Consider the following 25,550-nt stretch of genomic DNA (forward strand, 5'->3'; position numbering starts at 1 on the left):
CAGGAGGAGGAGGGGACATGGCAGGTGGGAGGGGACAGAGTGCACAGCAGGTGCAGCAGGAGGAGGGGTCATGGCAGGTGGGAGGGGACAGAGTGCACAGCAGGTGCAGCAGCAGGAGGGGTCATGGCAGGTGGGAGGGGACAGAGTGCACAGCAGGTGCAGCAGCAGGAGGAGGGGACATGGCAGGTGGGAGGGGACAGAGTGCACAGCAGGTGCAGCAGCAGGAGGGGTCATGGCAGGTGGGAGGGGCAGAGTGCACAGCAGGTGCAGCAGGAGGAGGAGGGGTCATGGCAGGTGGGAGGGGACAGAGTGCACAGCAGGTGCAGCAGGAGGAGGAGGGGTCATGGCAGGTGGGAGGGGACAGAGTGCACAGCAGGTGCAGCAGGAGGAGCGGACATGGCAGGTGGGAGGGGCAGAGTGCACAGCAGGTGCAGCAGCAGCAGGAGGGGACATGGCAGGTGGGAGGGGACAGAGTGCACAGCAGGTGCAGGAAGAGGGGAGGAAGGGGGTCATGGCAGGTAGGAGGGCAGAGTGCACAGCAGGTGCAGCAGCAGGAGGGGTCATGGCAGGTGGGAGGGCAGAGTGCACAGCAGGTGCAGCAGGAGGAGGGGTCATGGCAGGTGGGAGGGGACAGAGTGCACAGCAGGTGCAGCAGCAGGAGGGGTCATGGCAGGTGGGAGGGGACAGAGTGCACAGCAGGTGCAGCAGCAGGAGGGGTCATGGCAGGTGGGAGGGGACAGAGTGCACAGCAGGTGCAGCAGCAGGAGGGGTCATGGCAGGTGGGAGGGGACAGAGTGCACAGCAGGTGCAGCAGCAGGAGGGGTCATGGCAGGTGGGAGGACAGAGTGCACAGCAGGTGCAGCAGCAGGAGGGGTCATGGCAGGTGGGAGGGGCAGAGTGCACAGCAGGTGCAGCAGGAGGAGGGGTCATGGCAGGTGGGAGGGGACAGAGTGCACAGCAGGTGCAGCAGGAGGAGGAGGGGTCATGGCAGGTGGGAGGGGACAGAGTGCACAGCAGGTGCAGCAGGAGGAGCGGACATGGCAGGTGGGAGGGGCAGAGTGCACAGCAGGTGCAGCAGCAGCAGGAGGGGACATGGCAGGTGGGAGGGGACAGAGTGCACAGCAGGTGCAGGAAGAGGGGAGGAAGGGGGTCATGGCAGGTAGGAGGGCAGAGTGCACAGCAGGTGCAGCAGCAGGAGGGGTCATGGCAGGTGGGAGGGCAGAGTGCACAGCAGGTGCAGCAGGAGGAGGGGTCATGGCAGGTGGGAGGGGACAGAGTGCACAGCAGGTGCAGCAGCAGGAGGGGTCATGGCAGGTGGGAGGGGACAGAGTGCACAGCAGGTGCAGCAGCAGGAGGGGTCATGGCAGGTGGGAGGGGACAGAGTGCACAGCAGGTGCAGCAGCAGGAGGGGTCATGGCAGGTGGGAGGGGACAGAGTGCACAGCAGGTGCAGCAGCAGGAGGGGTCATGGCAGGTGGGAGGACAGAGTGCACAGCAGGTGCAGCAGCAGGAGGGGACATGGCAGGTGGGAGGAGGAAGAGGAATGGAGTGCATGGCACATGAAGCAGGAAGGGAAGAGGACATGGCAGGTGCAGCAGGAGGAGATGGGGGCCTGGCAGGTACAGGAGGAGGAACAGGAGGAAGGCACAGGGAAGGGCGTGGGCAGGAAAGTGCTGTAATATGGAGGAACTCAGTCAGTTCCTGGGGCAGCAGGGCAAAGCACAGATGGGTGAGGTCAGGCCCTGGGGGTAGAGGAGTCAGCTGGGAGGCTTTGACAAGTTTCCAGGTTAATAAGAGCTGGAAGTCAGGGATGGCAGAGAGGGTGAACAGGAAGAAGGCTGTTTGAGGCCCATTAGGGATGTGGATCTGGCAGAACTAGGTCACTAACCAGGTGTGGGAAAATGAGAAAGAGAAATCAAGAAATGAATAGAGGTGGGATGCATTTACTGAGCTGGGAAATACAGAAGCAAACAGCTCGCCCAAAGGCCTCCTTGATTTGAGGAACTTTTAGGTCACAGATGTGCAAAATTACTGGAAGGCAAACTACTAGAAAGCAAAATCCACTTTATAAATGATGTTCAACGTTAAAAATAAGATTTACAGCAAGAAGACCAACAATCACAACTCATGAATGCAGTGATTCAGAAAAACAGCCAGGAGCCAGTGTTGCGGCACAACGGGTTACGCCACTCCCTACGGGAGCACCAGGCTGAGTCCCAGCTGCTCTGCTTCCAATCCAGCCCCCTGCGAAAGCCCCTCGAGGCAGCAGGAGATGGCCCAAACGCTTGGGCCAGTGCCACCCAAACGGGAGACCAAGATCAAGCTCCTGGACACTGGCTTCAGCCTGGCTCATCCCCGGCTGTTGTCGCCGTTTGGGGAGTGAACCAACAGATGGAAAGTCAGTCAGTCAGTCTTTCTGCCTTTCAAATAATTAAGTAAATCTTCAGAAGAAGGGGATGGGAGAAGAAGGGGAGGACAGAAGCCCAGCCGGCAGAGGCCCCGCCTGTGCTCTCTCTATCAGAAGCTACAGGAGCAAAGCTGCCCTCTGACGCGTGGGAGCCCAGAGGTGAGAAGCCCACAGGACAGCGGCAGGATGCTCAGTGGCGACTCGCCCCCAGCGCCTGGGGAACTCAGAAACACAGAGGATGAACGCGTAGAGCGAAGCCCTGTGAAGCACAGGTCGCAGCAGGGCAGGGGAGCTCCGTGGGGGTGGACGTGTTCTTCATGCGGGCCACAGCAATGACTCAAGGGCTCACATGTGCCATAACCCGCCCCACACCTACACCACATTATGTAAACTGTAAAGAAACTGACGCACAAAAGTAATGCTCTTACTTCACAAAGAGCCTTGGAGTGAGAAACTACACTGAAGGACAAGCCACAGAGGAGAGAGCGCCTGCAGAGAAGCGGAGTTGAGGACACACGCAGAACTCTCTGCAAGAGGAAAACCACCACTCCAAGAATCACACGGACAGAAGTGCTGCCACCAGCCCACAACAAGGTGCTCAGCGCCATCAGGAAGACACAAACTATGAGTTACTTCCACACTCGCACCAGTGTGGCCACCCCAGCACATAGGCCATCCTCACACGTGCCCCGCACAACCCCAGGTGAGCAGACAGGCCACCATGGGCCCTCCCGGCAGAACACGACTCAGCAACCAGGGCACAGAAGGTTCTCAGGCTGAGTGAGAGAAGCCAGCACAAGCAAAAAGCACACCACGGACCCCATTCCACATAACCTGAGGGAGCAGATACTCATCTGGGTGACAGCGGCAGAGCCAGGCCACCTGGAGCAAGGCTTGGGGAGGGGAGAGGGAAGCATGGGAGACACAGGTATTCCCTGTCCTCACGTAGCGGCTGCTGCAGACAGGCATGTCAAAATCTGCCACAACGTACACATCACACACGTGTATTTCCTGTCATCCCTTAGCCCTTCAATAAAGCGGGCACAGAAAACACAAGCAAGCAGGTGAGTGCCGGTGTCTGCTCCAGCCTGCGCACCTGGCGGCCGGTCAGCTAAGACCCTGGTGGGATGCCCGTCGTCCCACATCAGAGCTGACGATTCAGGTCCCGGCTCTGCTCCCAGTTCCACTGAACTGCTGGAAACTGCAGGGCTGGCTCACGCTGCTGGTCGTCACCCTCCTGAAGACCAGGACTGCACGCCCAGCTCCTGGCCACAATGCCCACTTGGGGTATGAGTCAAAAGATGGGAGCATTTGTGTACCCACACCCTCTTGTGCTCTCTTTCTCCTTCTCCCTCTCCCTCTCAAATAAGTGAATGGAAAAAAAAAAAAAAAAAAACCAGGGGCTGCGTTATGGCATGGCAGGTAAAGCCTGCAACACCAGCACCCCATATGGGTGCAGCTTCGAGTCCTGGCTACTCCGCTTCTGATCCAGGTTCTTGCTAACGGCCTGAGAAAAGTGGAATAAGAGGGCAAAGGGCTTGGGCTCCTGCCACCTACATGGGAGACCTGAATGAAGCTCCTAACTCCTGGCTTAGTTCTGGCCATTGAGGCCATCTAGGCCATCCTCTCTCTGAATTTCAAATAAATAAGTATTTAAAGAAGAAAAGAGGAAAAGAGACAGAGAGAGAGAGAGACCACTCCCATTTTCCTGAGGAACCTGGTTGATTTCTGTGTTCAACAGACACAGGGCTGAGTCCCCAACCTTAACCTCCAGGCACCAGGTACCTCCCCCACCTGTACCCTCATCCTGCTGTGGGAAACCCTGGACACCACCAACTCTGAGACCCCCTGGGACACCCCTGGTGACACCCACGTGGCCTCTGACCATGTGGTCTCCTTGTTCCCAGTCATCAGATGCAGGCATGGCGGTAATGGTAGTCAACCCAATCCCTCACCTCCTGCACCCCACAGCTCACAACCACCCCCTCCTCACTGCAGCTCACAGCCCCGCCTGACCTGGGGCTGCGAATCCCCCACCCACCCACTTTCTCTACACAGTGCTCTCTGCCTCACACCCAGAGTCCAGGCTGAGCACAGGGCCCTTACTGGGGGAGAGAGCCTGAGGCTGGTGCACAACCACACCTGGTGTTGGCGTGTCCTCACGTCGGCGCAGGGCCCAGTGCTGTAAGTGTTTCTACAGGACGCACACACGACTCACAGCTGTGCCTCAGGGTGGCTTAGAACCTCAGCAGGTAAACTGCAGCTGCACCCTAGGCGCTCGGGAGAAGGGTGCCGGACACTCCCCATGAAGTGTCTAACAGGAAGTGCTGACAAGCCAGGAAAACAGGAAGAACCAACAGGGCACAAAAGGATGTCACAGCCAAGGGAAGACAGAGGAAACAGACAGCAAGTTCGAGTTCGGTCAGAGATCTTTCCGGAAACAGGGCCAGATTCTCTGCTTTGAAAAATCTGTGCGTGTGGTCATGGGGAAATGCCATTTCTGCGTGGCCAGCACGCGGGCACTTTGGAAATCTGTCCTTGGGAGCAGCAGTGGTAGCAACTGTGTCTAAAAATGAATTTAGCATTCCCTGAGAAATGCTCTCTCCTGCCCTAAGACAGACAAGCCAAGCCTCTGTTCCCTTCAGCGCTGTCACGTGACCCAGAGCACGTGACTCGTCCGCCACACTACTCCCTGGCTGGACTTCTCGAAGACCGCTTTCTTAAGCTTCTCACAAACAACGCAGAGATAACCTCAGTTGAAATGGCTCTTGAAGAAAGAGAAGAAACGCAGAGGAAACGCAAGCGTGCTGAGCCCTACGCAGGACCGGTGCATACGGTGTGGGGACGGCAAGCCCTCGAGGACACAGCGCTGCTCCAGAGAGCAGCATGACGAGGTCCAGACAAACCTGTTGTCAACGTGTCACTTCCACACAAACCACATGGACATGAAGTGGACCTTCGCAGGTAAGGGAAGCATGGTGGAATCAGACACGGAAGGAGACATAACATTCTGCGACACACATAAAAACTTACCTTATGACCAGGAAACAGTTAGATATTTTACCAACTGCAAAATAGTCAGCGGTGGTCAGAATATCAATTCCGTGAGGAAAAGTGCCCTGGATAAATGTGAAATTAGAAAAAAGAAAAGAGGGAAATTAATCTAAATGCATACCTGGACTTTCATAAGCCCAGCAGTGATGGTCAGAGATAAATCAAGTCCATGCTTTCACTGCCTAACCTGGCTGGGCCCAAAACTACCTCAACCACTCAACTCCACAATGCTGGGAGAAACTTTTTTTTTTAAAGCAGACATCCTGAGAAGATATCAGGGTTCAATGATGTAGATCTCAATCCCCCTGTGCCCCTAGCCAGGCAAAAAGACCCTAGCATGTGCCCACTCTGGGAGAGGAAGGTGCTGGTGGTCTCACAGCCCAGAGCCCATGCCTCACTGTCTAATGGACGAGCAGTGACCTGGCTAGTGCCAAGGTGGGGCTGACAGCACCCCAGAAGCAGCAAACCCCAGACTCTGAAATAAGGGGAATGAGGGTCCACAGACACTCTCCCAGCAGACTCCTGCCCCAGGGCCATAGTCTGCATAGTGCTGTAGACACCACTCTGTAAAATTTTCCAACATCTGAAACACCACAAATGTAGAAAACCTGACAGTATGAACCACAGGGGGATTTTTAACAGGTCTCAGAGAAGACCTCCCACCCCCAACACACAGGCCCCATGAGAGAAACTTGAAGCTCTCAACTACAGCAAAACTGGCATGAGTTTATCAAACAAAGCTCAGGAAAATGACAAACACCCAACACCACCAACCAATGCACCCAACACTGCCAATCAACTAGATCCAACACCAAAATCACCAAACTACACCCAACACCAACCAACTGCACCAACACCAACACAGCCAACAGACTGCACCCAACATCAAATGCACCCAACGCCAATCAACTGCACCTAACACTAACGCTGCCAATCGACTGCACCCAACACCTATCAACTGCACCCAACACCAACACCACCAACCGACTACATACAACACCAACAACCAACTGCACCCAACACCAACACAGCCAACAGAGTGCACCCAACACTAACATTGCCAATCGACTGCACCCAATACCAACACCACCAAATGACTGCATACAACACCAATCAACTGCACCCAACACCAACACAACCAAGAGACTGCACCCAATGCTGCCAACCAACTGCACTCAACACCAACACCAGCGACTGCATCCAACACCACCAATCAACTGCACTCAACATCACCAATCAACTGCAACTAGCACTGCCAAAAAAAATTGATGGTGTCTTTCACACACGGGTGCACCCATGCAAACAGAAGCCATCAGCACCCACCTGTTACTCTGGATGGCCACACACACACAAACAGGGACTCAGCAGGCACCAAGAGGAGTCACTCCCTCAGCTGCTGTCACTTTTTATCACAACAAGCAAGTATGCGTCCAGCTCCTGAGCAAGCTGACACATAAAGAACTAAATCTATGATTCGAGCCCAAATTTCCACGAGATTCAGGCTATTTATTATCATGGAAACAATGTCAAAAATGATGGTGTAGTGCTCCAGCTGCACATAAGAAGCCCATCAGTCTAAGCCAGTGGCATCAGTGATGCCATCCCAAGTCCAAAACAGCTGAACAGGGAACAGCCTAGGAAGAGCTGGGGGGTAGCTCTTCTTGCTTTCTTGCACTAAAAGCCACCCTCTGGACAGACCCGAGTACAGAGCTGGATAATGCTACTGGTCACTGGCCAGAAGGGAGTGTCTGTGATTAGCCTGGGGCTGGGAGGTGCATGTGGCCAGAGGAAGCAGCTCCCTATCCACTCCACCCACCCAGGCCTGCCCATCTTTGAGTTCAGATTCCTCCTCAACATCTGTTAGACCGTGGCACTTGATCATTCAAATCCCACATCTCTGTTTAAGAATGTAGTGAGCAAACATCACAGGACAAACAGCTCTCCTGAGAACACCCAGGGACACACTGCACCCACCCAGCTACACCCTGACCCCCTTCCTGATAGGATGAGCTGACAGAATGAATACAGAGTGCTTGGGTTCCCACAAATGCCCTGCAAGGGTTATGCTGGGAGCTGCAGCTGCTGGAGATGTCACACGTGGATCCAGCCGAAGCGCATACCTCCACGGCCTAACTACGGGACAGGACGGAGCTGCCCCCAGGCGGATTCTACAGAAGGGGGTTCACCCACTCCATGAGGTGGCCCATGTTCCACACAAAGGTGGGGAACCCAGGGCAATGTCCAGGGGGCCGGGACCAAGTCCCACCACGAAAACAGATGACGGTACTCAGGGCCCAGCCCCCAACACCATAGCCCAGGATAATAAACAAACAGGGAGGGTCAGGCTTTGCCCTGCCAGGCAGGGTGTTCCATCCTCTAGGGCAAGGGGGCTGTTTCCTCACCAGGATAGAGGCAGCAGAGGCATGTGTGCAGGCAGGCCACCACAAGGCCAGCACAGTGCCCTGGCCCACAGGCAGCACAGTCATGGAGTGGGAGACAGGTGGAGGCCGCCTCCCATGGAGACAGCCCTTCCTACCCAGTTCTCGGGAAAAGAGAGGTCCCTGTCCCTGCCCTGCTCCTTGGTGGGGCTGGTACACAGCAAAGAGGATGAGTCTTGGTGTCAGGACTGGGTCTTCACACTGGAACCCAGAGAGCCTGATGGAGGAGCCGGCCCTACCCTGAGCACCCCTACCTCACTTCCAGGCCCCTCCTCACGTACCAGGCACCTACTTCCCACACCAAGAGGCTTGCCCAGGCCTGCCCAAGCAGATGAATGAGTCTTTAGGAAACCTCACACAGGCCACGTGGACACAGAGATGAGGGAAGAGGGTGGGTCGGCCTGAGCAGGTGGGAGGGCAGGGCCCTGCTCTGCTTTGACCTGTGGTGTGATTTCACCTTCTGTGCTGTGAGCTTTATAAGTGTGTTCTCTTCTCAGGTGTAGGAGTAACAGGGAGAGCCCCAGCAGGGAGGCCTCAGGGGCAGGGGGCTGGCCTGAGGCTGGAAGAACATTTCCTTTCCCACCAGGGCTGTCTGGGAATGTTCCAGACCAAAGGGCTGTGACCAGAGGGTGTGCGCTTCCTGTCCTTATGGCAGGTAATCACTGGGGCGTGTGCTTGTGTGAGTGGTATGCATGCTATGTCTGTGTGTACGACATGTGGGGTCTGCTGTGTGCACTGTGCATACCCTGTGAGGGGGAAGTACTGTGCAGTTCTCTGTGTGTCAAGTGTGTAGCACCTGTGTTGTGTCTATGTGTACTGTACACGTGCATATGTGGGCTGGTGTTGTACCTATCTGTATCGTGAATGACACGTGTTGTCTTTGTACATACTGTGTGCATGGGTATGTGGGTGGGTGCTACATACATGTCTATCTTTTAGGTGGTGTGTTATGTGTCTGTGCAGGGGTATGTGCAGTGTATATCATGCACACGGATATGTAGCTACATGATCTGTATCACATGTGATATGTTGTGGTGTGCTTACGTGTATTGTGTGTGGGTATGTGTTTTGTGCACTGTGTGTATTTTGGGGGGTACCCGGGTGTGCTACTCACAAGTGTGTTATGTGGCATTATTGTGTTTGTGTACACTGTATGCATGGGTATCTGTTGTATCATGTTTGTGTTTTCTGTGCATGTGCATTATGTGTGTCTGTTATGTATGTGACATATGTTTGTATGTATTAGATATGTAGGTACATGGGTGTGTACTGTGTGCATCTTTACCATGCATGTGGAATGTGTTCTGCATTTGGGTCTACCCTATGTCTGGGCATGTGGGTGTGTGGTGTGCATTACATGTATATGTTGTGTGTTGTGCTTGTGGATACTGTGTGTGTGGATATATAGATGTGTGTTGTGTGCATGTGTGCCATGCACATGGTCTGTATGTCTGTAGATTGTATGTGTGGATATCTGGTGTGTTGTGTGTGGGTATGTTTTGTGTATGTGTGTATGAAACTGAATATGGGGCTGGCACTGTGGCATAGCGGGTAAAGCCGCTACCTGCAGTGCCAGCATCCCATATGGGCGCCAGTTTGAGTCCCGGCTGCTCCACTTCTGATCCAGTTCTCTGCAATGGCCTGGGAAAGCAATGGAAGATGGCCCACTTGGGCCCCTGTAACCCATGTGGGAGACCAGAAAGAAGCTCCTGGCTTCGGATAGGCACAGCTCCAGCCATCACGGCCATGTGGGAAGTGAACCAGTAGATGGAAGATCTCTCTCTCTTCCCCTCTCTGCCTCTCTGTAACTCTTTCAAATAAATAAATAAATATTAAAAAAAAAAAAGAAAAGAAACTGAATGTATTTTTTCTTGTAAAACATACACCGGGGTCTGGCGCTGTGACATAGCAGGTAAAGCCTCCCCCTGCAGTGCCAGCATCCCATATGGGCACTGGTTCAAGTCTTGGCTGCTCCACTTCTGATCCAGCTCTCTGCTATGGCCTGGGAAAGCAGAAGATGGCCCAAGTCCTTGGGCCCCTGCACCCGTGTGGGAGACCCAGAAGTTCCTGGTTCCAGATCAGTCCAGCTCCAGCCACTGTGGCCATTTGTGGAGTGAACCAGCAGATGGAAGATCTCTCTCTCTCTCTCTCTCTGCCTCTGTTAACTCTGCCTTTCAAATAAATAAATAATAAATCTTAAAAAAAAAAAAAAAAAACTTCACAGTCCAAGTCCCCTCTGGTCATCTGTCTCTCAACACAAGAACTAAACGGGGGGCCCAGGCAGGAGTACAGGGATCAGCAGTCGATAGCACCTCAGAGAGAGGTTTCCTAGGCTGGGTCTCACAGGGACATCCCATCTTAAGGAGCCCCTCATTTCCTACCTTGCTAATTTCTCCTGAAAATTTCCTTAGTGCTTCAGTCCAAAGACTACAGTCCAGGAGCCCTAAAGGATATGCCTACTGGCTCAACAGAAACAGGCCCTGTATGGGGCCGGCACTGTGGCGTTGCGGGTTAAAGCCCTGGCCTGCAGTGCCGGCATCCCATATGGGCGCCGGTGTGGGGAGCAAACCGGACTGGACTGAGTTACTGGAATTAAGACTTATTCTATGCATCTGCTCTCCCACAATATGGCACTGGGAGAGAAGTAAACAGCTTCCGCACAGCTGCCTCCAGTTCAACCAATAAACTGTAGGACTTGCTACTGATTGGAGGAGAGCAGCGTACTCGGCGTGTGGGCAGCCGAGTTAGGATTGGCGGAGGAGGACTATAAAGGAGGAGAGAGACGGCATGCACCAGGAACATCTAAGGGGGAACATCTAGCTGAAGGAACACCTGTGCAGCCCCCGAGAAAGCCGGCCGGCGGTGTGCCGCTCCCCTGCGGAAGTAGGGAATGTGGCCAGGGGGAACTGCCCTTCCACGGAGGTGGAAGGGATAGTAGCCAACCCGGGAAGAACCAGCAGCAAACCCGGGGAGGGCCGAGCAGACGAAAGAACAGCGCAGGGTTTAGTGTTGCTCCTCCACGAAGAGGGGGAGCGACACGCCGGTTCAAGTCCTGGCTGTTCCTCTTCCAATCCATCTCTCTGCTATGGCCTGGGATAGCAGTGGAGGATGACCCAAGTCTTTGGGCCACTGCACTCACATGGGAGACCTGGAAGAAGCTCCTGGCTCCTGGCTTCGGATCAGTGCAGCTCCAGCCGTTACGGCCATCTGAGGAGTGAACCAGTGATGGAAGACCTTCCTCTCTGTCTCTCCCTCTCTCTGTAACTCTTTCAAATAAATAAAATAAATCAAGGAAGGGAGGAAGGGAGGAAGGGAGGAAGGGAAGAAGGGAGGAAGGGAGGAAGGGAGGAAGAAACAGGCCCCGGAGTCAGGGAATGGCCAGGCCCTTTGTTGTCAACAGTACACACCACACTCTTCCTACCAACTTATTCCAAGCCTGTGCACAGAAAATGGCCTGTTCCAATGTGCTTCCCTGTCATGGCTGTTCTGGCAAGTTCTCACCCTCTTCAAGTGTTCATCAAGCCTTGGAAGGACAAGGCCTCATGTGAGACAGGGCACAGACTGACCCTGCAAGAGACCAGCAATTCCTTCACATTGTGTGATTTCTCCACTGGGCTCCTTATGTGATGCACACGCCCACTTCACATCTCCAAGTGCAGCCAGCACAAGAAGACGACAGGTCCCACGTGCAGCCGCTGGCCCCAAGGCCACCCCACACCCAGAGCACAGGCCAGGCTGAGAGGCCTTGACAAGGAAGGTAGGGATGACACATTCCAGAATATTCTGCTCTCTGCTTGCTGGCCTAAAGTTAGATGAAGGTTAAAGGCCTTTCCTTCCCCTGACCATCCAACTCCAAGGGAACTGGGCTCAAATCTACCCCCTCACATGGCCCCAACATGGACCCTGGGCACCCCCACTACCCCACGGTCCCACCCTTCCTCCGAGGGCCTCGGCAGGGCCTGTGTGGTGCACGGCCTCTGCCCCGGCCTCTGCAGGCTCTTCTCCCACAGCAGGTGCTGCAGGGCAGGAAGGAGACTGCCAGGCTGTGACTTCGCAGGACGTCTGGTGACTCCCTCAACTCAGCCAAGTGGCTTCCAGCAGGTCCCCTCCTTACCCCACGGACAACCCCCTCGCCTGCGGTTCCCACCCCTTCCCTCGGCCTGGGTGGCACTCTTTCGTGTGGCACGACACATGCTAAGCTGGTCCTCACAGAGCGCACGCCACACATTTCCAGAGCTCAGACCAGATGTGGACCCTGAGACAGGGGCTCCTGCTCTGAGAGCAACACAAACCATGTGCTATCCCTCACCAATGCAGGCTGTACTGTCTCCAGTTCCATCCACCTCTCCAGTAGACTCTGCTGTCCAGGATGGACGCCTTGCCTCCAGGACTCCCCATGGTCCGGAAGGACCTCTGCAGCAGCAGTCATCTGTGTCCGGCTCATGTCCTCCCTCCCTGCTGAGGTCACCCCAGCTCCTACCAACATCTTCACTCGTTCCTGGGGATGGGCCCAGTGCGGCTCACAGCCAGAGCACACGGAGGAAGGGGCCTCTCTACCACACTCAGCACCCTCACGCCAACGCCTGCTCCCAGCCCTGCAGGAAGGGGCACCCTGGCTGAGGACCACAGGGAGGAGAGGAGCCCTCCCCCTCAGCGTGGGCAGATGGCCCACCAGCTCTGGAGGGTTGCTGAGCCCCGACTGCAGGCAGGGGTGGTGCATCACCTACAGAGGGGAGGGGAGGTCCTCAGTGAGAGCCTGAGGAGCAAGGCAGGGCCTGTCCTGCCTCAGTGACCGCTCTCACAGGGAGCGCAGCAGGGAGCGTGAAGCCCGCTTCTCAGCCTGGTCCCACCCCACCACTGCGTGGAAGCCCCAGGAGATTCTGAAGTTGTTCACACAGGGGAAGCGCTGGTTTGGGCTCCTCTGGGCCAAGAACCAACATCACTGAGGGCTCACAGAAGAGTAAGACAGCAAAGCAGCGTGGCCTCACTGCAGCCGGCCGGCCTGCGCCACCTTCAGCACTCACTGCGCGAATGCAACATCACTTCCCTGTGGAAGCCGGAAGCGTTGGTTGGGCCAGGGTCCTCCACAGCTCCAGCCGCCAAGGTTGGCTCTGTGAGCAGGGGCCTGACCGGGGAAGCTCCAGGAGGGAGGGTCTCAGGCACACCCTGCGATCTTCCCCTTCCCACCAAAGGCCAGGTGCACATCTCCTGGGCTTCCCCCTCTGGGGTGCCCCAGTGCCCCGGGGGAGGCAGTCCTGGCAGCAGCCTCCTCGTCAGTGCTGCCGGTGCCTGCCTGCCTCCCAGGCCAGCCTCGACCTGGTGCATCTCCCCAAGGCCGTCTGCCAAGCCCCCGCTGGAACATGTGATGCCCCCATGCCCAGCCTGGCTCTGTTCCTCCCTCCCTTCCTATTTCCAGGGTGGGCACAACTGGGGTGCCTGACTAACCTCTAGCCCCGGAGCTGGACACCTCCCATCAGCCTGCCCCACACCCCCAAACCTTTCTGCGAACCCCCTTCCTCTTCCAGGTCAGCTCTCACTGCTGCCTGGCAGCCCAGGCCCAGCCACACCCTGGGTGCGTCAGGGTCACACACAGGGAGTGACCTGGGACCCCCCTTCCCAGGCAAGGCTCAGCCCAGCAGCCAGACTGCAGGGTCAGCGGGAGGGCAGCCCGGCTACCCCCTCGGATGCTGGTGACCATGACCGGGGTCATGGAAGCAACAGCTTTCAGAAGCTGCTTCTGGGCTTTGCTGCGGCCCCGGCAGGCAGGAGCTGGGACCAACCTGCCAGCTCCCGCCAGAGAAATGGGACAGGGAGGGCCGTCAGTCCCAGGAACCTGGCTCACCCCTTAGCGCCCTTGGCAACTGAGGCTGTGTGTATCCTTGACTGAGCACAAAGCTGTGTGATTTCTGACCTGTGCGTGTGGAAAAGTTTCCTGTAGAACCCACGCCGTGTCAGTGCCCCTGTGTGGAACCACTGTGCTCGTCAGACAAGCTCTTTACCCTCATGGGACAACACAAGAGGACACCAAGTGTCCAGGCTTCCAGATCACGCCTCCAGAGGACAGGAAGTGTCAGGAACGAGGACTGAGAAGTGGCCTTACCTGTCTCCCCACATTCTCCTGGAAGGCAGCCTGGGAAGAGAAGAACAAACAGCTGAGTGAGGCCTGTTCTCTGCCAGACATCAGAGGACGAACTCAAAACAAACACGGCACAGGATAAATGACCCATGGCTTTATTTTTTAAATAAAAGTCCTCATTGTTGGTTGAGCTGAGCCTCAAGGGAGGTTTGTCACTCCCATTTCATGTCCTGGTGCTTTTTAAAACCACAATTTAAAAATTCGAGTTCATAAAACCCAGGACATCCTGGTAAGTGGTCTTACCTGAGAAGGCAGAGCCCGCATCAGCACCCCAGGTTATGAAATGAAAAACAGCCAAACAGCCTGGCTGGGGAAGGCCCAAGGCCCCAGTGTCTTCCCTGGGGAGCTCACAGCCACAGCCCACATTCATCAGCTGACATCTGCGAGCTGCCTTCAGAGAGGAGACAGGGGCATCTCAGCTGAGCGCCTGGGCCATGCCACACCTGCTCACAAGGCAAAAACCTGGCCACTCAGAGGTCAAATGTGATCTTCCTCCCTCATAGCCCTTCTCTTCACCATCTCCACCCTGTCCTCCTGAGGTGCCATGCCCTGCCACCCAGCTGGTGCCTCAGGTCCCCCAAAGCATCCAGGGTGGGAGACACAGGTGACATCAGCCACCTCACAGACCAAGCAAAGCTGCCCCACACCACAACAACAGCTGGGCCTAAGCAAGAGTGGCCTGTGGGAGGGGGGACAGAGGTCAGGGAGGCCAGGACCAGCATGTCCTGCCCTGGTGGACACCAGGAGCTCCTGTGCCATGGCTACGGACATGCATAGTCTCCGGGTAGGGGCCCAGTGACAGCGTGGAGGTGCAAGGGGACCGGCACTCCAGATGGCCCTGGGCAGCTCCTGAACTGGGAGCAGCAAAACTTGATTTTTGCTGTTTGCCATCTTGTAACTTTTATAATAAATTCATTAAGAAACAAAAATAACCAAAAGGCAATGCTAGAAATATATAACACTAATTTAAGTGACATGTAACATCTGCGAACACATTCATTATTGTGGTGACATCATCACAAATGGAACAAAAAAGGTTTAAGTGGAAAATCCCTAGAATGGGCAAAACACTCTTGAAAAAAAGCAATTAGGAATCAATCACCCCATGCAATATGAAGGCTGTGACCGTGCCCGTGTGTCCTGACAGGGCAGACACACAGCTCACAGGCAGGAGAGAAACACGGATGCAATGACCACACATGACGCCGACCACGCTACAGGCAGACGAGGACAAGCATGGGTAAAACCACTGGGACTCGGGGCCAGGCAAGCAGTCTTGGATGTGGCCCTGCAAGCAGATCCACAGAAGAAAGCAGCTGGTGAAGGAGGCCCAGAGGAGAGAAAAGACTGCTCCACGAGGACTTGACGGGGAGGTCCGGGAGGAAGACCAGCAAGCCAGCGAGGGCCAGTGTCCAGACCTCACAGAGAACTCCCAAAACTCAACAGCAAGAAACAGACAGCCAACCAGAAAGCGGGCACACACTTGAGTGGAGTCCTTCCCATCCCTCATGGACGCGCACGCACAGCTGAACCCACCACACAGAAGAGGAGCAGTGCAGGGCAAATCCACATGATCCCCGCAGCACCCAACACACGCAAGATTCAAGCACCTCGACGTAAGAGCAGGGGGAAGAGACATCCTCCACCTGCCGGGGTGTCCAGAAGAACCCACAAGTGGCACAGACTAAATAATGACACGCCACATGCACGCCACAACACAGAGGGCAGCACTGACGCAGCTCTTCCCACACTGCAGCTCAGAGGGCACCTCCAGGCCCAGAGACGAACACGCAGCCGTCCCTCATCCGCAGAGCGACAGGCCCTGTAGCAGCAGGACACGTCTGCTCACACCTGGTCTCCCTTCCTGACTGAGCCTGCTCCACCGCAGGGCACACTGCACAGCCTCGGGGCGGGCACCCATGTGGCACAGCACGGGGACACCAGCAGAGGGGCACGGTGTGTGTGGGTCGGTGGGAGACATACTGCTGGGGGCCCTGGACAGCCTGTGAAGAGGGGTGGTCAGCCCAGGGCAGCTCTTCTGCCTTCTCCTTTCCTGACCGTGACCAAGGCTGGCCTTAAGAAGAGAAGCCACAGCCTGAGACAGGAGCAGAAGGACAGAAACCGTGACCACAGAGCTGCCCCACAGGCTCTGGACCACTCCCAGATGCTTCTTCCATATGGAAGAGGAATGAACATCACCAGCCCGAGCTGCCGTGTGGGGACGCACAGGAAGTGCCACTCCCACACCACAGCTGCCCCACGGGCACACTGCCCAGATGGCTGTTCTCCCTCACATTCCACGTCTAAGGGCTGAGCAGAAGCAAGGCCCAGACGACTCCATACTGGCCTTAAGGATGCTTTCTCCAAAGTACTCTTTCAAAATGGTACCATGGGGCAGCCATTGAGCCTCATGGTCGAGAGGCCCATATTCCATACCAGAGAGCCTGGGTTCAATTCCCAGCTCCAGAGGCCAGTGTTGTAGGACAGCAGCTTAGGCCACCGCCTACAAGGACAGCATCCCACATGGGTGCTAATTCGAGTCCCAGCTGCTCTACTTCCAATCCAGTTTCCTGGGAAAGCAGTGGAAGATGGCCCATGTGCTTTGGCTCCTGCCATCCACATGGGAGACCCTGATAGAGTTCCAAGCTCCTGGCAACGGCTTGACCTAGCCCAAGCCATTGCGGCCATTTGGGAAGACAACCAGCAGATGGAAGATTCTCTCTCTCTCTCTCTCTCTCTCTCTCTCTCTGCCTGTCAAATAAACAGATAAATCTTAAACTTTGATCTAAGTTATGAACCAGTGGCAGCCAAGCAGGAAGAAGCCAGATCTCATGGAGCTGCTCCAGCCTCCCCAGGGTGCCCCCAGGGCTCCCCAGGGCCCCTCAGGAGCCCCCAGAGCCTCCACAGGACCTCCCCAAGAGCCTGCAGGAGGCAGCCAGATCTATGCTGGAATCAGCAATTGGGTCTGCTGAATGGGAGGCGACCACAGAGCTTGCTGTGTCCGGATATCACTGGCTCACCCTGGTGGGGACCAGTATCTGCGTTCAAAGCCTAAGAAATCTCACATCCAGGGAGGCCCAGGCGGAGTGTGGCCGGGGAACACACAGCTGACCACTGCTTGGCGACAGCTCCTCCTAGGGCTGCCTCTAAGGGCCTGCACTGCTGTCACAACTGGTCAAGCTCACAAAGCTCTATTCCCCCTGCTTCAGAACAGAGCAGAGCACGCTCACAGATACGACCCACCCACGACAGCGGCAGCTCAGGACCCCTGGGGTGGGGGGTACCTCACTCTGGCCTTCCCAGGGAGCCCAGGGTAGATAAGAGCTGGGTCTGCCGCAGTGTGCACAGGGAGCTGCAGGGGACACCTCAGAGAGACCGAGGCAGCAGGCACAGTCAGGGGCGGCCCCACCTCGGGAAAGGGACCCTAGGAAGGGGAGACTTACGGAGGCAGCTCTTCTGCAGTTTATGTTTCGGTCAAACACTGCGGCGATGACCAGGGCGCTGTGGAAAAGAGGGAATGATGAGTGAAAAGGAAATCTGCAAAGCAACAAGACTGACGAGATTTCTGGTTCACAACTCACCCACCCACCCAGCCCACGGAGTCCAACCTGCAGGTGACGCAGCCCAAGGCTCCTGGGGGCTCCAGGCAGACACATGCCACCCCCAACATGGCAGGCATAAGGGAGCTGAGGGTAGCTGGCCACAGTTCTAACAAGAACCTCAGAGAGGCACACCCTAGAGTCACAGGAGAGAGAACATGCTTGCTCTGCTTGGGGAAGGCAGAGAAGGGGGATGGATCCCAGGAAAGGCAGAGAGAGCAGTGGCCTAGAGGAAAAGTGGCAGCAAACCAGCGTGGGAGAAAGACACCAGGCTTTGGGACCACGCTGAGCAGTGGGGGCGTTGTTCAGTGGACGTCCTTTCTGCACTGGACACAATGCATCCTGCACCAGCACCTGCCCAGACAACGGCATCAGGCTTCACCTAGGGATGCTGAAGAGACACCGGAAGCCAGCCACAGTCACACTCACAGCCACGACTGTGACTTCCAGTACTCCAAACACACAAAAGGACAAAGAACAGGTCGTGGTGACAGCACATGGAGTCCACCCTAAGGCAGCTAAAGCTGGAACAACCCGAGACAAAATACAGCACAGCTTCTACAGACAGCCCAAGGATGCAGGGGGCGTCCACACTCCACCAGCGAGCAGGTTTCCTTGACAAAGAGTTGCAGTCAGTGAAGGGGAGAGGAAGGAGGGACAAGAGACCCCTGTGGCTGCCACAGGCACAGCCCTGTGATGCGCAGACGAGAGGCAACGGGGGACCTACACAATCTTGAACTCTCATTACTTACAAAGGGAAAACTGTACTTCACGTGGAGACATGGGCAGACCCCAACCAGGCAGTCGGGGGAGGCTGAGCACTCTACAGCGCTGCGATGCTGTCACCCTGGACGCACAGCCACACAGTCCACACCAGAGGAAACGCCACACCCCAAGGGAGGGAATCTGACCAGCACTCTTCCCACACACTGTGGTCAAGATCCACAGACTAGGGAGCATCCCAGGGGTGACGAAAACTTTCTGCGATGAGACAACACAATGGATGCACAGCCGGAAAACCACCGTAAGCACAAGGGGACACGTGCTCAGTGAAACTGCCCTGGATCATGACATAAGGACAGAGGCGCTGTCAGAGGAGCGGAAACCGAGATTTGTGGTCCCCTAGATCCTGGAACAGAACTGGACAGGACAGCAGGCAGCACTGGGGAGCTGGCACACTTGTATCAGGGGTAGGTAGCCCCTTGGCCTGGACACCTACGGTGGTCACTGAGGCACCAAGGAAGGGATTAGGAAAGCTGTGCTGTTTTTACAATTCTTTACACCTTAACCTTGTTCAAAACTAAAAGGATTTTGAAAAGAAACTAATTATCTGATGATCTTAAAAGATACAGTGTAGAGGAGCCAGTGCTGTGGTGTGGTGAGTTAAGCCACCGTCTGCAATGCCGGCATCCCATATAGGCACGGGTTTGAGTCCTGGAAGCTCTACTTCCAATCCAGCTCCCTGCTGATGTACCTAGAAAAGCAGCAGATGACGGCTGAAGTTCCTGGGCCCCGGCACCCATGTGGGAGTCCCGGAGGAAACGCCTGGCTCTTGCCTTTGGCCTGGTCCAGTCCTGGGCCGCTGCAGCCAGTTGAGTGAAAAAAGCAGATAGACTCACTCACTCACTCACTCTCTCTCTCTCTCTCTCTCTCTTGCTCTAGATCTCTGACTTTCAAACAAATACATAAATCTTAAAGAAAAAAAGAAAGTGCTAGTATGGCTGACATTGAGGCGCAGCGGGTAAAGCCACCACCTGCAATGCTGGTATCCCATACAGATGCCAGTTCATGTCCCAGCTGCTCCACTTCCGATCCAGCTCCCTAGTAACAGTCTGAGAAAAGCAGCAGAAGATGGCCCAAGTGTTTAGGCCCCCTGCCATCTATGTGGGAAGCACCTGGTTTTGGAAGATCTTTCTTTCTCAAACAAATAAATAAATCTTAAAAAAAGAAAAGACAGTGCTAATATCTACGACACTTTATGTTAACTTCTTATGCCAAGTGAAACTCAAAGTAATTTAGATAACTCAATTAACAGAAAATTATTCCCTTCTCTCTCAACTCATTATTATACAACAAACTGTAACCAGAATGAGAAAAAAAATAAACAAAAGCTAAAGGTCATTCACCTTACCACAGCGGGTACATTTCAAGACTGACTGTCCCGATGCATCATAATGGCTTTTGTTAACGAAATCTTGGAAATTACAAAACTGATGAAGACATGTATTTAATAACTAGAAGTTATACAACTACTGTTGTTTTTTTAAAGATTTATTTATTTATTTGAAAGTCAGAATTACAGAGAGGGAGAGACAGAAAGAGAGATCTTCCATCTGTTGGTTCACTCCCCAAATGATTCCAACAGGCAGTGCTGGGCCAGGCCAAAGCCAGGAGCGAGGAGCTTCTTCTGGTTCTCCCACATGGGTGCAGGGGCCCAGGGATTTGGGCCATCCTCCGCTGCTTTCCCAGTCACATTAGCAGAAAGCTGGATCAAACATGGAGCAATCAGTGGATGCTGGTGTCACGGGCAGTGGCTTTACCCACTACGCCACAGCACTGACCCTAACTACTGTTCTTAATACTTGCGGGTGGGCATTTGGTGCAGGGCAGTTGGTTGCCCACACCTCAGTCCGGGATTTGAGTCCGGGATCTTTACCAATGCCAGTTTCCTGTTGATGGGAGATCTCTGTCTCTCTACCTCGCAAACAAAAATTTTTAAAAGAAAACAATCTCTTGATAATTTTATTTTAAATACATTGTCAGAATTAATGGAAATTTAGGTATTGCATTACATACTAATGAAAGCCGTGTGTTCTAGGGAAAGACCTGGGCCAGGAACCTCTACTTTCCTCTAACATCAGTCCCAAACGTGGGGCTTCAGCAGCCCACATGGGAGACCAGATGAAGCCTCTGGCTCCTGGTTTCAGCCTGGCCCAGACTTCACTGTTGCAGCCATCTGGGGAGTGAACCAGCAGACACATGATCGATCTCTCTCTCTCATCACTCTGCCTTACACATGAATAAATCATTAAAAGTAAATAAATGATGAAACATCAACTAACGAGCAAAGAATGGAGCAAATACAGAAAAGAAACTAAAAATCATCTCCGTGCATGACATGAACACTCTGAAGCAGTCAGAAAAGGATGCCCTCTGTCTCCTGCCCTGTGCCCTGTGGACACCTGGCCCCCACTCTGCTCCCAGGACACCCTGTGGACATCCTACACCACCTCCACCCGCTGAGGACACTCATTCCTGGGGCAAAGCCAACCAAGGGTTCAGTCTCAACCAAGCTTCCATGACTTATCTTATTCTGACACAGCCACTAAGGAAAATAATGTTCAGTCTTGCTGCCTTCACACAACGTGGGTCTGCCTGGTCATTTGCTGTCCAGTGGGCCTAGAGTGAATGACAGGAAATCCGATCCTTCGCCAAGGACTGGCTCTGCACAGGTAGGGTTAGCTGCCAACAGGAACCATCCCAAGCAGCTTTGCCTGGGCCCTGATGCAGGGGGGGCCAAGCCCCGTAAGAGTCCGAGCAGGCTTCCAGGGCTGCTATCTATGGGTGTTTTCCCTCCTCCCAACCCCTCCCCAGAACCACAGTGCTGGGGGCCAGGCAGCTTCTCTGGCAGTGGGAGGGTGACAAGGTACTGCCTTCAGGCCTCTCCCCGTGCTTGGAGCCAGGACTGGCCCACTCACTTCAGCTCTTCTGTTCACTGGCCACAGAACAACAGCTCTGAAAAAGGCCGTGGGCTGATCCCAGACTGAGCCCCATTTCCAAGAAGGGTCATCAGTCATTGACCTCCACGTGGACAGACGTGGGGCTGTTCCCATCGGCCTGTTAGGATGCACACTACCCATGTGACCAGTGGCTCCACACAGACCGAGCGGGTGATGCAGACACCACAGAGCAGCGTCCTGTGCAGGCTGCAGCACCTAGAGCAGGCCGCCGGCTGCCACCTCTCACCACACTGCTCACGCATGGTGGGGCAGAGCTAGCAGGTGTTGGAGAAGCACGGCCTCCCGTGAGTTACCTCGCCAAACCAACCGTGCACTGCCTGTGAGAGCAGCGGGTTTCTAAAAGTACCTCTGACTTCACTCTCTGAGAACGAAACTGGCTCATCTAGAAATACTAGCAGGTTTCATGCACGACAGGGCTAGTGAAGTCGGTTAAGTATAAATACGAAAGCTCCCTCGGAGCTCCTCTCCCAGGGCCCCTTCCAGGATGACGCCGCTGTGAGTCACGGCTCTCGGCTCGCGTCTCAGCAGCGCACGCTGGCCTGTCTGAGCGGGAGCGTGCCGTGGGTGTCCTCACCTGTCTGCTTTCGCTGAGACCTTTATGTGATACTTCACTAGGGTTTCCCAACACAGAAGGGGTGTCAGGCAGAAAGGGCTTTTCTTCTCCTTCAAGTGGAGAGGAAGCTGCAGGCCTCAACCTGCTCTGAGCCCCAGGGACCCACTTCTGGCAGGGATACCAAGGCGCAGAGCTCACCCCAACCCAAGTTTTCATATTTGTATGACATTTGATACCAACAAAAAGCACTATGCACAGTTTTTACCTTAAATAACTATAATCCTACCATGTTGAAGTCAAAATTTTTCTAAATATCAAACCAGTAACTTATTGTCCAAGTTTTCTGAAAATTGCAAACCACACCTTTCTTCAAGTGAAATGTAAGTTCTGCCTATGGTAACATTTTTTAAGCCATGAGGACCAACGCTCACATAAACCACACCTAAGACATGGAGGCAGAGGCTGGCCAGGCCTCCCAGGGCTGGGCCACTGGTCGGTGGTGCCCACCTGACTTCTCGTGGACAACACAACAGCTCCCTCCCGCTGCAAGCTGTCCTCGCGGCGGCTGTGAGCGAGGTCGGCTGCTTCCTGGTTTTTCAGGCCAGCCTTGCCCTGGAGGAAGAGATACTGCTGAGCCCGGCGCAGGCCGCGGCCCACGCTGCCAGCTTCGCTCATGGTTTGAGGCTGAGAGTCAGATGCTGCCCCTGGCACGGGAGGGGGCCCTGCAGGCAGCCTCGGCTGATGTCAACAGGAGCCGGCTTACAAAAGAGTTTCAGGTGAGGAAATCGCCAGGTGACAGCCGAGGCACACTGGCGGCAGTGCAGTGCGTCTTCTCTTGCTTCCTGCAAACGAGCCCTGATGACCAGGGCGCTGCCGTGCCCCATGTGAACCTCAAGCTCCGCCACTTCTCAGTGTGCTGGGCTCTTCAGGACCCCCCCCACGTCCCACACAGCATCCTCCATCTCCTGAGCCACCTGAGCACAATGCCGAGGAAACACGGGCCTTCAGACAGCAGCCAGTGCTACCTCCAAACTTGAGAAAATTTGCCAACAGTTCCTCTTTGACACTTGTAAGACAGAGGGACAGTGAGACAGTACAATCAGTCTCCGTTTCCTAAACAAAAGGCCAGGCAACAGTTAGGAAACGCGAGCCACAGCCCCAGAACGGACTCCCTCAGAAACAAGGGCGCCTGGCACTCTCACCTCCACCCCACCGAGAGAATCACGTCCGACCTCAACCGTCCACTTCTGCAGGATTCACAGAGAGTCTGTGAAAGCAGTTAAAGATATCAAGATTTTATCATGGCCAGAATTACTGGGCTGAAAGGCTGATAATTACAATGTGGTCACTTCCAACAAACGCAGGGAGGCACATCCAGGAGGACACACCCAGCCGATACTCGGGCTCGGGCTCCTGGGCAGGGAGGTGCACCCAGCTTACCTGCTGCTCCCTGACTCACCTGCCGGATGCCTGGAGTCTGGAGGGGCCGGGAGAGGCTGGAACACGGGTTCCCCCAGAACCTGTCAGACTGGCCCGAAAGTGCAGGCGGGCGGGGCACCAAAGGGCACCTGTGCTCCAGTGCAAGGTGGGTGCGGGGAAAGGGGCCTGTGAACATGGCTTAACTCTGGGTGAAGTAGCACAAACAGCCCCCAACCCCACCCCATGGCAGCTTCAGGGTCGTGGCGAGGCCCAGAGGTAGCTGGCTAGCAGCACCGGACACACCCAGGAAGTCCAAGAAACTGAACCTGCACAGAGATCAAAGGCGCCTGGGAACCACAGGAACCTCCACAGACTCCGGCCGAAGCTGCCCCTGAAGGCTGAGCAGCCATGCTGTCCTGCTGGTCACACAGGCCCAGCTCACAGCTCCAGTGAAGGTCATGTCCATAGCCCCTCCCATTCCAGGCCACTCCTCCCACAGGGTCCCCAAAGGACCCCCAACCCTCCACGGGACTCCCCCAGCACAGGCGTGGCTCCTCCCTGTGCAGCAGTGGCATCTGGGCACACCGTGGCCCAGCCAGAACTCTGCCCTGGCCAACCACGAGGGACTAGCCATGGACTCCAGATCTGCCTCTCCTCTTCCAAGAAACAAAGCAGTAACAGGGGCCAGTGTTCCCTCAGCACCCAGGTACTCCACTCCACTCAGTGCCATGACGCACACGGGAAGAAGGGGCCTGCAGCCAGCAGGCCTCAGACCCCAGGCCTGGGACCGCCAAGCAGACCAGTCAGCAGATACCCGTGCCCAGTCGTGCTCAGGTTCCCCGGCAGTCAGCGTTTCCACACACCGACCTCTGACTTCACAGAATCATCGCCACGGTGACAGCAAGCTCCACAGCTACGGACAGCAGAAGTCATCTGTGTGCCCGGCACCACGGGTGACACTTTTCTCTCTGGCTCTGTCCAGGTCAAGGCCTTCACCTCTGGAGTCACCCCTGCACTCTTCTCTGCACACTCAGCACTCAAGCCGGATGCTTTGCTCACGCACCTTGCGTGGATCGGCAGCCCTCACAGAGACAAGCTGGGACACCGGGTCTGGGGAGAGCTGTGCACACTCCCTGCTGAGCCTCTGCTGAGCCTCTGCCTTGCCCATGCCATCTCCTTAGCCCCAGGCCCTGCTCCTCCTGTGTTGCCGGACCAGAGAGTCCCGGGGGAAAGAGACACAACTCCAGAATTTCCCACATCGAAAAGGAACCCCCGACTTGGGAGGCACATTCAGATGAGCCAGGGGTTGTTGGGACCTGGGTGCCCACCACCAAGATCAGCTTGGCACCTGTTGGCCACAAGACTAGGGCAGGTTCCCTCAGTGCGTTGTTCCCACTTCATCCTCAGGGAAACAAGGTGCTCACAACATCCACCCACCTCACAGCGCTACTGCGGAGGCATCATCAATCTAAGGAATTTGTTGTTCTGTGACAGTTGCTGTAAACATCAAGAAAAACTGGGGACCGGCGCTGTGGCGTAGCAGGTAAAGCCACCACCTGCAGTGCAGGCATCCCATATGGGAGCTGGTTTAAGTCCTGGCTGTTCTACTTCCAATCCAGCTCTCTGCTATGGCCCGGGAAAGCAGTGGAAGATGGCCCAAAGGCTTGGGCCCCTGCACCTGCATGGGAGACCTGGAGAAAGCTCCTGGCTCTTGGCTTCAGATCGGCCCAGCTCCAGCTGTTGCAGCCAACTGGGGAGTGAACCAGTGGATGGAAGACCTCTCTCTCTCTCTCTGTCTGCCTCTCTTACTCTCTCTGTGACTTTCAAATAAATAAATTAAAAAAAAAAAAAAAGGAACATTTTCTTGCTTTGCTTCAAAGTTACAGAATGACCTCTAGAAAGTTGAAAAGCGGATGAGAAAGCAGAGGAAGAATCTCCCCAAGGGCTGGTGCCTGCTGAGCACCGGAGTGGCAGGTGGGCGCCTGCCTAGGCTTGGGGGGGGGGGGGGGCTCAGCAGGGCCTCGAAGCCCCACAGTCATTTCTTCTTCCCTCCCCTGCACCACCCACTGAAGACCACCTGCAGCCAAGCCCCTGTGCAGCACAGAGCAGCTCACACCTGCTCCAGGCTGCCGAGGCCTTGGTGAACCATTCTCTACAACCATCAGCCAGCACCAGTGCCCTCTGGCTGTGCTGTTCCCTACAGGG

General features: G+C 55.3%; 1 protein-coding gene and 1 long non-coding RNA gene across 3 annotated transcripts in view; both read right to left on the minus strand.

Annotated features, from left to right (window-relative positions):
* The window catches only part of TBCD (tubulin folding cofactor D), a 180,245-nt gene that overhangs the window by 56,633 nt on the left and 98,062 nt on the right, over window positions 1–25,550 (minus strand). For both annotated transcript variants that reach the window (XM_051838823.2, XM_002723042.5), the window contains 3 exons: window positions 17,478–17,535; window positions 13,999–14,028; window positions 5,440–5,525 (listed from right to left, as the gene is read on the minus strand). In XM_051838823.2, the coding sequence (XP_051694783.2) occupies window positions 5,440–5,525; window positions 13,999–14,028; window positions 17,478–17,535 (174 nt within the window). The remainder of the gene's footprint in view (window positions 1–5,439; window positions 5,526–13,998; window positions 14,029–17,477; window positions 17,536–25,550) is intronic.
* Window positions 21,008–23,448, minus strand: LOC127488667 (uncharacterized). The gene is made up of 4 exons (XR_011383298.1): window positions 23,386–23,448; window positions 23,129–23,193; window positions 22,434–22,538; window positions 21,008–21,032 (listed from the first exon to the last, which is right to left on the minus strand). It is a non-coding gene; the product is annotated as an uncharacterized lncRNA (long non-coding RNA).

This window comes from Oryctolagus cuniculus, chromosome 17 (genome assembly GCF_964237555.1).
Source record: "Oryctolagus cuniculus chromosome 17, mOryCun1.1, whole genome shotgun sequence".
Lineage (NCBI taxonomy): Eukaryota > Metazoa > Chordata > Mammalia > Lagomorpha > Leporidae > Oryctolagus > Oryctolagus cuniculus.